The sequence below is a fragment of the Thermobia domestica genome, chromosome 2 (genome assembly GCF_964235325.1).
Source record: "Thermobia domestica chromosome 2, izTheDome1.hap1.1, whole genome shotgun sequence".
Taxonomy (NCBI): Eukaryota; Metazoa; Arthropoda; class Insecta; order Zygentoma; family Lepismatidae; genus Thermobia; species Thermobia domestica.
In genome coordinates this window covers 331,604,351-331,619,292 of record NC_137455.1, presented here as the reverse complement: position 1 = coordinate 331,619,292, position 14,942 = coordinate 331,604,351, and the positions used below count along the sequence as shown (strand labels likewise).

At 34.9% G+C, this 14,942-nt stretch overlaps 1 protein-coding gene across 2 annotated transcripts in view; it reads right to left on the bottom strand.

Annotated features, from left to right (window-relative positions):
• The window catches only part of Fas1 (fasciclin 1 Fas1 domain-containing), a 550,235-nt gene extending 537,493 nt beyond the window's left edge, over positions 1-12,742 (bottom strand). Inside the window, exon 1 of one of the 2 annotated variants that reach the window (XM_081749115.1) lies at positions 12,470-12,742. In XM_081749115.1, the coding sequence (XP_081605241.1) occupies positions 12,470-12,571 (102 nt within the window). In that variant the 5' untranslated portion in view covers positions 12,572-12,742. The remainder of the gene's footprint in view (positions 1-12,469) is intronic. The other variant, XM_081749116.1, reaches the window with a different exon arrangement.
• Between the last annotated feature and the right edge of the window lie 2,200 nt (positions 12,743-14,942).

Here is a 14,942-nt window from a genome sequence, read left to right as displayed (position 1 = left end):
TGATTAAATAGAGGACACGGTAGTTCAGAGGCAGAACGCTCACTTCTAGCATGAGAAGTCCCTGGTTCGATCTCCGGCCATGTGAGTATATGGTGGACAATATCGTGTAGGTGAGCTTTTTCGGGATTTTCCCTCTCCCACATTTTCATTTCACCAATTATTTCATAATCATTCGCTTTCATATGGGATGCAAAACTGAAAAATGTAATTTTCCAGATTTGGATATCGAAAGTCGACATGGACAAAACATCGAAATTCGATCGATATATATCGAAATACTGTAAATGTCAAACTATTTAAATTATGAAAATATTGATTGATGCAACTTTTCGAAATCATTATTTCAATATTTCAAAAAATATTAATCGACTGATCAATGTGTCGAAATATTGGACAGTCCTAAAATCCTTATCCCAGAATCTGAGACTCTAATCTTGAATATCCCGGGATTGATCAATCCTTTAAATTAGCTCAAATATCTCTTTTGTAAAATAAATTAATACCGCTGTGTTGTTGTGTGCATCGCAGATTAACCCAAATTTGACGTGTGCACCCAGCAAAGGAACAAAAAAAAAAAAAAAAAAAATAATTTTATAGTTGTGAACTAAAGGCGTCACCTACATTTTCAACTCCATGAAAAGGTCGTCCTTCATTTTACGAGACGGAGCATTTCAAAAAGTATTACTATATTACCCTTTGCTTATTTCTGAATGATTGTAATACAGAAAGAGTGTAGTAGTTTTCTGCCGGTACCTATTTGTTTTTAATTAACAAGAATTTAAACTGCGAGGCCGTGACAAAAAAAAAAAAAAAAAAAAAAAGAGAGAGAGAGAGAGAGTATATTCTCTCCATGGTTAGACACGTTTTTCATCAGTTATTAAGTTGGTGGCTCTCTGGCAAATGAAAAGAAATACAAACGCACGAAACGCGTTGTCGCCTCATGTGGCGGTCATTACACTATACTCATGTCTTCAGTCTTTTGCATTAACTATATTTTTATCTTCGTCAGATGACAATATAATTACAAGGTACGAAAGAAGCACTTTTCTTCTGCTGGTCATAGTCTCTTTCTCTTTCTTTCTCGGTTTGCGAAGTCTGCCATTGTAGAGACTTTGGGCTACCGTTTTATTACATATGTATTTTTTTGATTTCGCTACATTTTTCGACTAATTTTCTCTCCTCTTATGAGCGAACACATGAGGGGAGGTTATTTTGCGTTGTGTGTGTGACTGAGGCATCTGAGCCACATGTTTCCTCCTTCCTTCCTTCCTCCTCCTCCTCCCCTCTATGTATTCTTTCTATATGTATTGTATAACACGCAATCGGAAAGGCACGAACGCATTCACATTTAAACCAGACTTGAAGTCGTCTCCCCATGAAACATGCGTATTTTGGACCAATCCACGCTTAAAAAAGAATTAACGATATTCAACTGTCTTCCCTGCATCAATAAAAATTGGTTTTTAATGCATTTTGACATCTTGGTGCTTTCAATACTTAGAAATTATGTATCGATTGCAAAAGAACTCTATGATTTCTCATGGGTTGAGAACAGGGGAGTCATTTGGGGAGGGCAGGGTATGAGAAGTCCATAGTTTTAAATCGATTATATACTAATATAGTAAAAAAAAAAAAAAAAAAAAATCATATGTCGGTGGAACGTCCCCCCTTCCCCCCCCCACACACACACCTAGCAATATCTAAAATTATGCTACTGCTTTTGAACTAGTATTGAGTGCACGCTGTCACAGATTCAATCCTTACTGGGACAGAATAGATATCAGACATAGCGATAGCCAAAATTTTCCGGAATCGGAAATTTCACTCTGGATGTCGGAAAAATTCCGGAATTGGCCATCCCTAATCAGACACAAACAATAGTATTAGTTTAAATTCTACTTTAGTAGCAGATTCCACTTTTCGTAGCTTACGAGGGAAGGGCGCGATGTCACTCAGAGATAATTGCACCAAATTTAGTGTAGGAGTAAGAAATGGGTATAGAAAAGAACGTGTGGAAGTATTCGTTTCGCAGGCGTTCGGAATCAGAAATAATGGACCCCCCTACAATTCAGGAGAAGTATGGCCTGTCAATCAGATACTGATGGACGGAGCCTTTGCCCCGAAGTTAAATCAAGTAGAATGAAAACAGAAAAGATGAGCTGAACTGAAAATGCGCCAATGTCCGCCCTTAGTCCCACCAGGCGAATGCCGGGATACTAAATCATCAACTGAACTTGCCATTACTCACCTTATCTCTATAAAGAACTAAAATATTTTTTTTCTAAAAAAAAGCAGTCTCATCTGTTTCAGACTGAACGTGTTTTTTTTAGCATATTTATTTATTCATTTATTTATTTATTTATTTTTGAGTACAGTTCCTGGTACTATGTGTACCTCTTATATTTGTAATGTTTCTGTTAACAACTATTTCATTATGTCAAAAAAAAAAAAAAGAAAAGAAACCATATATAACAAACTACGGTATATTGATGTTAACTACGGTATTTTCTAATCTTGTTGAGACCAATTTGGAAGTTAACTTTACGAACATGGCATGTGTTTAGACAGTGAAGACGTTCTATCTCATGCGTGCTAGGCAACAGAACTGAAACTCTCATGCTCATTTTGTGTTCACATTATTAAAGTGCAGTATTTGTGAAACATGCGTAAGCTAAATTAGGAGTCCTGAACGAAGTTGTTTCCTGCCAATACATTTTGCTGCTTTCTTGTGGTGAATAGACAAAATTCAAATATTTCCTTTATCCTTTGCGTTAACATAGTTGTGTTATTTTATTATTTTATGGTTATTATTTATTATTTTATTATTTATTATTATTACAACCGGTTATTTTTGTTATGCTCGTCCACAGTCGTTCCCATTTTAAAGATCACTAATCCCGAAATATATTTATATTCACCTCACAAACACAACACTTTGATTTTGGTGGGTGCCACGTTGTAGATATCAAACACCCCTATAAATGAAATCAGTTAATATTGGTGAGTTCAAATATTCAATACTTGCGTACTGACAGCATCTTATAGTATGAAGAAATACAGCAACTTCATTTCGATCCCTTCCCTGGAAAACTTCTGTCGGCGCCCATAGTTAATTTCTGTATATATTTTCTTTATTTTTTTAAATATAATTTCATTAAGCTAACTGGTGATGCATATCCAATTGCTAACGACAAGGACAGGGCAGTTGATAGATTTAGTATCCCGGCATTCGCCTGGTGGCACTGAGGACGAACATTGGCGCACTTTCTGTTTAGCTCATCTTTTCTGTTTTCACTCTACTTTAATTAACTTCTTCTGCAAAGGCCGCAACAGCGAGCAAAGGCTCCGTCCCATCAATATCTGATTGACAGGCCATACTTCTCCTGAATTGTAGGGCCCATTATTTCTGATTCCGAATGCCTGCGAAACGAATGCTTCCACACATTCTTTGCTATTCTCATTACCTACTCCTACACCAAATTTGGTGCAATTATCTCTGAGTGACATCGCGCCCTTCCCTTGTTACATGTGGCCAAGCACATAAATCTACTATCATCAGAATCACGATGTTTGTACGTTAAATAATACATATACCTATCTTTATCTCCAAAGATGTTTTGTACATTTATAGTTCTGCTTTAGTTCTTTCTCAAAGTCATGCAAATTCAGCGTTGACGGTGAACTGAAGGGTATGATAACGTTGAAGTGACTTGGTGTCTGATGTTATTACATTCGAGGTATTGAAAAAAAAAAAAAATCAGACCAAGGAAGTTTTTGAAGGCCTAGAAAATTCGAACAAAAAGCATACACGACAAGCTCACAAGTAACGAAATACATAACGCTGCACCTATTTTTTAAAGCTAACTTTTAGTGTACTTGTGTTGAGCTATGATGTTTCAAGTTTCTTACCACAAAAACTAATACAAAGTTAAGTAAATACGAAGTTATCAACGTCAAGATAATAATAATTAAATATTGTGGGTGCGCATCATCAAATTTTCGCATAGGAAGCAGTCACCTAGAACTACCATATTCTGTACACAGTAGATCTAATCGCTTACGAAGCCGTTTTCTCGATTTTCTACTCAAAGAAGATGAAAGTCAAAATTTATGCAAAAATTATAGGTACAGCGAGCCGTAGTGCCTGTGAAGTAGGCAACACACTCGTTCTTCTTGTTGTCCAGGTAACATACCTTTCAGGTCTTTGAATTCTAGTACGAAGACGAGTATTTCTGCTAATACCCAATACAGTAAATATTTAAACATTTTTGTACGACACTACATTTCAGTTATTCTTTTAAAAAAATCTTTTCAGCACCCCGCGTTAAAATCTAAAAAAGATCTGAAAATAATGTTAATATAGTAAAACGATCCATATAAACTACCTACTAAAGTTGATCACACATTTGTGGGCAATGTTATTTAAAAACTTGTACAGCTTTTCTTGTTCCGTAAGTTGGTCGTTTGTATTAGCTGGACAACTTGTTAATCCACAGTAGATCACTTAAGTTTGTTATATATAATGTACCCAGTAAGTAGTTACAGCCATACGCTCTATTTCTTCTAAATTTGTCATTTCTATAAGTTAGGTATTTTCAGTGGACCAAAAGTATCCAACTCTGACAATTTTTACTGTACAATAAAACTTACTAACCATTTCTAACTTCTGCAAGTGCTCAAACTGGTAAAATGTCAGCGAAAATATACAATGAAGACATGTGCCATTATTATTCTATAAATTGGTCATTTACAAAAGTTTGTCCATGATATTGTTTCCATGGTAGCAAGAATAGCAAACCTTGGAAATTCTGCTGTATTTGCAAATGGAACTAGTAACTTATAGGTAGAAGTGTTCTTAGGTACACTGAACAGCATATGCGTAAATTTATGCAGATTAACTGGACACTGAATACGGTGGAACAACAAATATAATGAAATTGTTGATATATACTCTGAGAAAACATTTTCACATGTCAATTACATGAACTTGATCTGCTGATCTACTGTCAACTTTATAACACTACTTGAAAAGACCTCTCAGAACCTTCACTTTCTCAATTCACTAATTGGCAGTTCCCGAGTTTGAGTCCCGCGGCTACTCATCTACACTGTCTTTCATCACTGATTTCTAATTTCACTATTAGAAGCTGGAATAATAACGCTTGGACCACTTTTTTCCAGAATTCCCTACTTTGTTCCATTGATAGCTGCTGATAGTATACAATGGCTTAATAGTTGTATGTCGAAAGATTTTGGTAAATAAATAAAATTAAAAAATCACTATTAGAAACAGTCACCACCATTCCTAATCCCTATTCATGTACTTGCAACACTGTTCGCTAATCGTTTGCGTACTTCAGTTTTCTATTTCCTTGTTATGTCACTAATTTAATCAGTGTTCATTTACATTTCTCATCATTTCAATTATCCTATAGAGCGCATAAAATAAAATATTCATTTATTCATTAGAAGACACCTGTCCTGGAAACTTTCTCGCTAAAGTTTTTTTCAAAATAGAAGTCAACCTCAAATTTGAGGTTGAAAAATACAAAATTTCTTATTTTCTTTCTTGTGAATCAATAAACTTGTAATTATCCTATTTACCTACGTATTCATGATTATTAAGATTAGATACAGCACTGACAATAAGGGCGTCGTATCAACTGAGAAATGATTCAATGATATCTATATTTAGGTACAGCAAACAATAGATTTTCTACATGGCGGGAATTCATTTCAATGAAGAGATTGTGCCTGCTTTTTGATAGCGTTACAATGGGAAATTCGCGGAATTGGCAAGGTCAAAAAGTAATGTATTTCATTCCTATATACGTTCATTACATTTAAACGAATCACGATGTTTCACACAACATATCCCACTTAGTTTACTCATATTGTATAATGATGAATAATGAAGCTCAGATTTGGTAATGGTAAATAGCTTAAATACTATTTAGAACACTCGCCCAGAGTGCTAGGTGTGCCTAATTCGATCGCTGCAAGTCTTTTGGTAGACAAAATTGTGTACGTGAGTTTTCTCGGGGTTCTTCAGTTCCCTAACATTCTCATTAGTCATCTGTTTCCTTTAGCATAAAGGGCATAATAGTGCAAGGTAAAACTAGAAATTTCATTTCATTTAAATTTCAAGACTTCTAAAGGGTTATAGAGATCAGTGGCGAATTTAGCTCGGGGCCGGTGAATGACAAAAATAAGTTAAACTATTATTTATATATTTTTGAAAGTTTATAGTAAACTCCTGTTGTACCTATCATAGTCTGGGTTCTGGGTGGTCCCCCCAGTTTTTACTTCTAGATCTGCCACTGTATAAGATGAAAAGTAATGTAAAACTAACGAACTGAGTCTTTATTTCCAATTTAATCATACCAAATGCGGATGGTTTTTAGTCCCTGGAGTTTTTAATCCCTGTTTCTTCCAGCAATATTTCCAGGTGGTTTTGCCCTCCCCCCAAGTTAGCCAAATCGCCCTCTTCGGAGATAAACTGCGATTATATACATGGCACTCTTGCAGAGGTTACGCCTTTTAGTGTCTTAGTGAGACCCCCTCACATTTGTTTACCCTCCCCCCGAACCATACACGACAGAAGAGAGGGTTACGGGATGGGCGCTCTCCCGTGACATCGTGCCCCAATGCCTCCCCCTGACATTGTGTTCTAATGTAGATAAAATAGTATAAAACTATTGTTTTCCGTATACAAAAAAAATAGCTGCTCCCTGAAAAAAGTCTCTGTTCCTCCACTTGCTCCCTCCCCAAGAAATTAAAGCTGGCGTCATCACAGCCCTGGACAAAATTTTCTGGAAGAAAATCTGGTTACAATCCCCAAGGGACTTAGATAGGTCAAATTGACCACGTCCCATTGAGTGACAAGCGATCACCCCATTGGTCCCAAAGCTATTGTTTCTGTCTTTTTAGAGCGGAGTTCGATACTTTCTTTTCTTTTCAAGAAGCTCCTCAATTGTCTCACGATATTAGATGAACAAAAATTTTGAACTTTATCCGGAATCGAAAAGAGGACAATAAGCTTAACTATCGGCTTTAGTATAGATGGTACAGAAGCACATAGACCACGTATTGTATATACCGTACACGTACCTTTTATTCCCTAATCAAAAAAAGGAATATAGTAAATGGGCTCATGGGTCTTTTACAAGTTACCGGCTCTTTTCGATTATTGTTTTAATAATTTTAAAAACAGTCTCGAACTTTGCTTTCATTGCAAGAAGGATTCAACTAACCTTCTAATGTAAATTCTTGGTATATTGATACCTCATTTCCCCTTAAAAAAAAAAAGAGGGTGATAGGAGGCGCTGATTTTTTTCGTAAAGGTTGATATTTTCTGAATATTCATTTCTACCACTTCTGATTTTAGTAGAGAGATTAGAGTAGAGATGGAATATACTATAGGGGCGTTTAAAAATTGCAGAAAACCGCTTCTCGCTACCTATTACCGTTTTTATTCTATAGCGATCACTATTAAAACCACAAGTGATTAATTTCTACCACTATCACTTTGAACAGATAGTTAAGAGAGAAGATGGCATCTATTGTCAGAACGCTAAATCAATTCCATAAAAACTCTTCTCACTATCTCATCGTTGTTCCTCTACGTAGATCAATATTGAAACAGAAAGTTGTAGCGGATTTTTATCATTTCCGGTTTTAATACAAAGTTAAGGATGGAAATAAAATGTATTCTTGAAACGGTTAATTGATGACAGGAAACCGCTGCTCCCTATTACCATTTTGCTCTATAGCGATCAATACTTAAACCGAAAATGGTCCATTTCTACTTCACCTTCACCTTTAACAATCTTCACATACTAATTCGATTCGTAACTTTTGATTTTCTATATCCCGGCCAAAACTAATGGTGATCTATCAAGTAGGTCTTTGAGCTTTTTTGTATCACGGACGGACGGAAAGACAGATAGGGTAAGTACTAGAGATGGGCAATTCTGGAATTTTTACTTTCCGAAATCCGGAAAGTAAAATCGGAAAAGTTTCGGAATTCGGAAAACTTTCCTAAATTTTGGAAAAATTCCATAATTCAGAAAAATCCGGATTTTGAAAAAAATCGGAATTCAGAAAAATCGAAAGTTTTCCGACTTCCGGATTTTTCCGAAATCCAGAAAGTCATATTTCCGATTCCGGAAATTTTCCGTGATCCGGATTCTGGAAAATTTTGTTCATCTCTAGTAAATACATAAAGGAGTTTTGGTAAACTAAACTCTTTAGAAATTATATAAAACCTCATTTGAATTCTGGAAGCTATACCTGTATACGAAATAACAGAATCACTGAAGGGAAAGCCTGGTTTCATAGAACGAAGGCTCTCTTAGATCTTGAAGATTAAAAAACTGCCTCTTCTACTTAGATATGTGTGGATACATCTTTAAAAAATTACGAAATATGGGTAGAAACCAAATGCACAATACTGTTGAAAATGCGACATTATACTAGCTTCAAAATGGTCTTGGTTATAGCATTAATTTCCCAAAAGCATTGATCTTTAAATTAGTTTCTATGTATTTTAGCAAATCACACCACGTAATTTGCGAATTCGTTTCCTCACGAAATTCGTTTCAGACAAGAACCAGAAGGTGCTTGTCATCGACACACTTGGACAAATTTAAGTTAAAAAAAAAACTGCAAACAACAACACACATTTCAGTGAAAACGAAACGAAATTTTGAGTTTTACGTCCCACGGTTATGCCGGTTAGGCTAAAGGAGACGGTGATAATGAGTAATGAATGAAATGAAGAAAGTGGGAGGAAACGGGAGAATCCCGAGAAAACCCACGCACACGGTGTTTGTCCACCACAAAGTTCACTTGGCGGGAGCAGGGTTTGAACCCGAGACCACTAGCACCAGAGGTGAACGCTCTACCATTGAGCCACCGCGGCCCCACCAACACATTTCAGTGGAGAAACAATATATATAAAATAAGCATTCTCATTGACGTAATACGTACAAACGAAATACAAACTGCGGCAAGTGAACATTTTTAAAGAACTATGATACTATGCATTAAAATAACTTATTTTCCCCAAGTTTTTCTTTACTCTAATAATAAATTAATGAGATTCAAAACAACACTACATTGAAAAAAAAAAACTGCATGACAGGGGTGCACCCACCGGGCGTTCAACCGGTCAGGAACCCCACCCACCCAGAACTTTATAACTCAACATACATTTGTGCACTCTCTTAATAAAATTATACTTGTTGAGACAGAAATGATTAATGTAGCATGCAAACTTGATCTTACATTTTTTTAAAGAATATAGGTGGCAGTACTTACCAATTACTTATCTTGTTTTCGGGTATAGAATAATATTGGTTTAATACTATATAGACGTAGTGTGTTGTAGTATTAGAACCCTTTCCCTGCAATTTGAAACCCTCCTAATAAAAATTTCTATGCGCACACCTGATGTGTGAAGTAAGTATCCGCATTAATTAATAAATACAATAAAATTCTATCGCTACCGTACTTCAACTGTTATGGAAGTTCAACAAAAGACGATCTTTTAAAAATATATATATATTTGCAGCATCATTTAAGATTTTGCTTTACGAGAGAGGGATGTTTTCCACTGACGCCCCTGATATCTATATCCGTCCATTACTTCAAATTACTAAAAATTAAAGCTTACTATTATTAATAATTTCCGAAGTCGTGGATTAAAAATTATATTTAATATATTATGTAAAACAAGTTTAATATACAACCAATTGTACAGTAGAAGAATACGACTTTTATGCAATAGAATAGTTAGCATGTGTTATTCCTAGTTTGATTTCTGAGAAGGTAAAAAAAAAAAAAAAAATCTATGGTGCTGATCCAGCATTATGAGGACACCCGGGATGTACCTGAATTATGAGGTTTCAAATTCAGATATACAAAGAGCTAAGCACAATTCACTAAGAGCCACCTGGCTGGTCATAGCCCTTTATCGTCTGTAATGTCAGAGTTTCTATTTTATTTTTACGTATTTAATGCACATTAAGTGTCATTGGAGAAAACAAACATATTTTATGTTTAGGCTAGTACGACTGGTTCATCTCTAGGAAATTAGTATGAAACTAAGCGATACGCAGTTTCAAAGAGCATGAGTCAGAGCTCCGATTTGTGTTGCTTACGAGACATGAATATTCTAGTCTCATTTTCGAGACGAGATGATAAATTTTAAGGATTTTATGGATAACACTAGTTTGCTGTCTTATAGGCCTATCTCAAACATTGTTTTGGTGTCAGATGATTCATAGTATAAACAACTATAAATTGATAACGTAACTATATGAACACAATGAGAGAGCATTTATCAATGTTTAAAGATACGCAAGGCACTGCACAATATATTCCAATAATAAATATATTTTAAATGCTGTTATATCATACAATTTAAGGATCTTTTATGACGTGGATGGATTCTAGTAACTTGTAGATAATTTTTTTAAAAAATGAAATAAATTTTGTGATATATTTACAAAATGAGACGAGACCATTCTTCGAGAATCGAGACGAGGCATTTTAAAATTAACGAGAAGAGACGACTTAATTTTTCGTCTCGTCTCATCTCGGAGCAGCACCAACCGATGTATTTAAATGTCAAGATATTTAGTTTTGAGTCAAAATCAAGGTTTTATTAACTCAAAAATGAGTCAAAAATTAAAATGTTTAAATATTTTGTGCCTTTCGTTAATATAGTTTAAAAAAAAAAGAAACATTGTTATAAGCACAAATACTTGCAAGAAGTGACTAAACCTATAAGAACCGATTAAAGTCACAGTTGGAGTCAAAGTAAAGACTTGCCAAAATAACAGCATCAAATACAATAGCAATTTTTTTGTTCCTAATTGATAAGAGTTTATTATTATTATTATTATTTAATTCAATTTGTGCGCTTATAGATGCTATGAATGTAACATATACTTAAATGTCAATATTTTTGGTTTTGATTTAAAATCAAGTTTTCTGGAGACAAAAATTCAAAAAAGTTTAAATATTTGGCACTTTCCGTTAATATCGCAGAATGGGTTAAACTCGTTGCTGATAAATAAATATTTTAATTGCCAAAAACTCTTTCGAGACAGCAGAAAGATTTCTTTTTTCTTTTCTTTTTTCTTTTTTTTTTTTTTAAGCAAGTAATTGAGTTATTGATACAGAAATTTCGAATTAGATTACACTCTTTTAATAAGGGTTCTTTTTGAAATAGTTTGATATATTTGAGAATATCTTTACTGTAAAGAAATGTAATTTGTCTTTTACATTTTCTGTACAGTTATTCACTATATTACAATATATTAATTACGGTTTATGGTATTCCATTGGAGTTCTTCGATCGATGTCAAATGCCAGGATACAACATTGTAATACGACTATTACGTAAGCCGTAGTCATTTCTCGGAAATACGAATACCACAGCAACCTTCAAGAAAATTCAATTGCAAAAAATCTAGCTATCAAACGAAATAAGGAGAAAACTAATATTTTGCAAATTAAACCTATTGATTTGATGAGGCAAAAACATGACTTATTTTATTTACGTATAAGAATGAATATTTTTTTAAAAAGTAAGTACGGGCTACACCTCGCAAGTGGATATTTTTTTTCTGCGCAGCTCTGCAGTGTATACAACTTCCATACCGCTAATACTATAACAAACAGAATTATAAAATAAAACTACCACTGATTTATCATTACTTTATCCAAGAATATTGTAACTGAACAAGAATTGAAGTGCAAATCGTCGGCATTGTGACAAACTGATTGTTAAACGAGATAAAATATCTGAAATTTACTTCAATTTAGAAATGTACTTTCTTTCTGTAATATAACTTGTAGTTTTTAGGAGGTAGCCTAAATTTTATTCAATTGTACGATTTATTCTAAATCAAGGTTTAAAAAAAAAAGAAAGAAAGAAAGAAAGAAAAATCTTGAATATAGGAAGAGAAAGAATTTTACTGTATTTCCATTTATTTAAACAGACAGAAATAAGCAATGATTTCCCTAACAGAAATTATTTACTTTTTTGGGGGGGGAGGGGGAGGAAGACGAAAAAAAATCGGTCTCCTTTTTTCATTTCAAAAGATGCTCTACATTTCTTCTACGCACGTGGTCACTAACACCAGTTGTGACGCCGCAGGTCATAACCAATTTGGCAACGTAGGATTTACCTGTAGAAAAGTCTTGACCGGTGCTGTTACATACGTCAAGGTCACTGCAGAGGTTTTGTGCCGCGGAGTTTGAAAACTAGCGTTCTGACCATCCTCTCACGACAGCCAATAAGCGAGTCTTCCAGCATAATCGCAAGAATAATTTGTCCGTAAAATTCGCTATGTAAACACCAATGTGTACAATTATCTGTGTATTTTGATTGTCATTAAAAAACATACTTATGAAAATACTGACAAAAAAAGTATTACTAAATTAATGTAAAGCTTACCTCTGACAAGCTGTTGTCCCTTTTCAGAAGAGAATTGATGTCGTCCGAAAGAACTGCGGACGCCAAAGAAAGCACCAAGAATCCCAGCCACCCCCGCCGCATGGCAACTGTTATATTTAATCCCACGATAAACAAAACTTTGTAACACGCAATTCAACGTTTCTTTCGCAAGTTGTTGACGCTTGTTGATCGCACTACCAGGTTTTAACACGTTAGTTCTTTCGCCGTGCTTTGCCTCCAACCAACTGCCGCCCAAGATCTTCAGTTTGGTGACGTTCGCGCGCGCACTCTATTCCCTCGGCAAGAGTTTCCATCCAAGCAGGAAGAAAGGTCACTAAGCAACTACCAACAAACTGTGAAATTGTCAGTTCTTTAGATCGCGTAAACTGAGTGCGTTGTCTTTTCAAAGTATTAGTACTATAAATATGGTTAAAGAACTCTTTTTCTCTCCTATGTTGACAGTAAATATAAATAATTACATATGATTGTCCATAAGGCTGTTAGCTCTTAAAACAAGAAGTAGTGATGTAACGCAGAGTAGCAATCTCCATTCTTAGGATTTGCCGAATAGTACAATTTCCAAAATTTCTCGAAAATCAAAATATACATTAAAATTGTTTTTAAAAAATATTAAAATGTCTTATTCCTTCTTATCAAAAGTGCATAATGAATTCATGTGCAAGCTCCCTCGTGGCTGTATGGTTTAGTGCAACGATGCAAATAAACAACAAAATTTTACTAGCCCACATCCCACAATAGAAATCATTTTACCTTTGGTATGATATTAAACATTCGCCCGCATCGATGAACTACTCGCCCTGGGCGAGTGGGCGAGCGGTTATTTGCATCCCTGGTTTAGTGTGTCTCTCACACGGGTGTCCCGGGTTCGATTCCCAGTGGGAGCTCATGTGTTTCGGCATAGGCATAGCTACAAAGTGTGCTAAATCTACTTGTGCACGCCCTAATAAAATCGTTTGATTTTTTACTATTTATCATACATTCTAAGCTTTATCTGTAATTCTCCAATTCATTGAAATAACATTTTATCTTAGTTCCAATACTTCAAACCTACTAAAATGAGCAATTATGTACCCCAAATAATTTCCTAAATATGACCGGTGTCCTAAAACCCACCTGTGGGCATCCTGTCTACTGCTGTAGGCCCACATCTCACATAGCCTCGGTGCTGAATGGGACACTAAACTCTTCTTTTCTCCTCATAGTCAGGATCAAACGCTGCTACCATACCACAGAGTAAGTATCCTTTCACCACAACAACAGCAAATAAACGGGTAACTTCAGAAGCAAATCAACTGAATGTGCAGTTTTATTCCCAATTAGAAGATATTTTCTTCCGATCTTGGAAGATGTGGTGTGCAATCAAGAACTCAGACCCAACAGCAGTTACGGAGACTACTTCCTCTCCTTATTTTTTCTTCCAACCATGATTCCTCCAACATTATCTTGTTGGTTTTCTGTTACACTTGGGCAATTTCTTCGTTCTTTTCCATACTCACAGTTTGAAAGCTTCTCTAGTTTGCCTGCCTTTATTGGTTTTATTCAGTGTTCCTGTTTCTGCTTATAAAATTTTTATTTTTATTTTTATTTTTATTTAATAGAACATTTCCTTAAAAGTTTCTGTTCTTTTTATATGAAATAATAGTTGTCACTGACATGTTTATTTGGATTATGTAAAGGAAAATGGACTGAAATAGCAAGCCATTAAAATTTAAAAAAAAATAAAGAAAACTTTTGGGAATTAAAAATGTCTTTTCAGTACCAAGTTAACAAAAGGATGCTAAACCTGTGGGGATGGAAGAATTTCCTCCATTTAATATTTTTGGAATAAAGTTCCCTTACTATGTTACTGGGGATGAATTAAATGAAACAAAAGTTTAAAAATCAATTCCAGTTATCTATAAATAATTAACATGCACGAGTATTTCATATGTTATTAACGTGTGAACTAGTAATATGAGAAGATAGAAAAATCACTAAGTCAATATAGTTTGATAATTATGGCTGTTCAAATATGTGAATTCTTTATGTCGGGCAACTCCAGTGCGGAGTTTTTTTTTTTTTTTTTTTTTTTTTTTTTTTTTTTTTTTTTAGATGTCCTTCCGCACTACGACTGTGAGGATTTGGTACGTAAGGTTAGTTCGAGATTTTTTCCCCTCCTCTTCAGCAACATAATTATTACGGAAAACTCTTACTATATAAAGATATAAATACAAAAAACAGAATATGAGTGCTTAAACTCTCCCCCTTGGTGAAATTCTAGGTACACCATTGATAGGGACTATAGCCTTCCCCTATGTTCCAAATGTACACAGGATAGTTTGGTACTAATAACAATGGTACTTTACCTTGGAAAAAATGACACCTGAATGTGTAGGCTATAGCTCCCCTTGACCAAATCGTGAATACACGCATATTATGAAACGGATCTACAATTTAACAATGGATCCCTCAT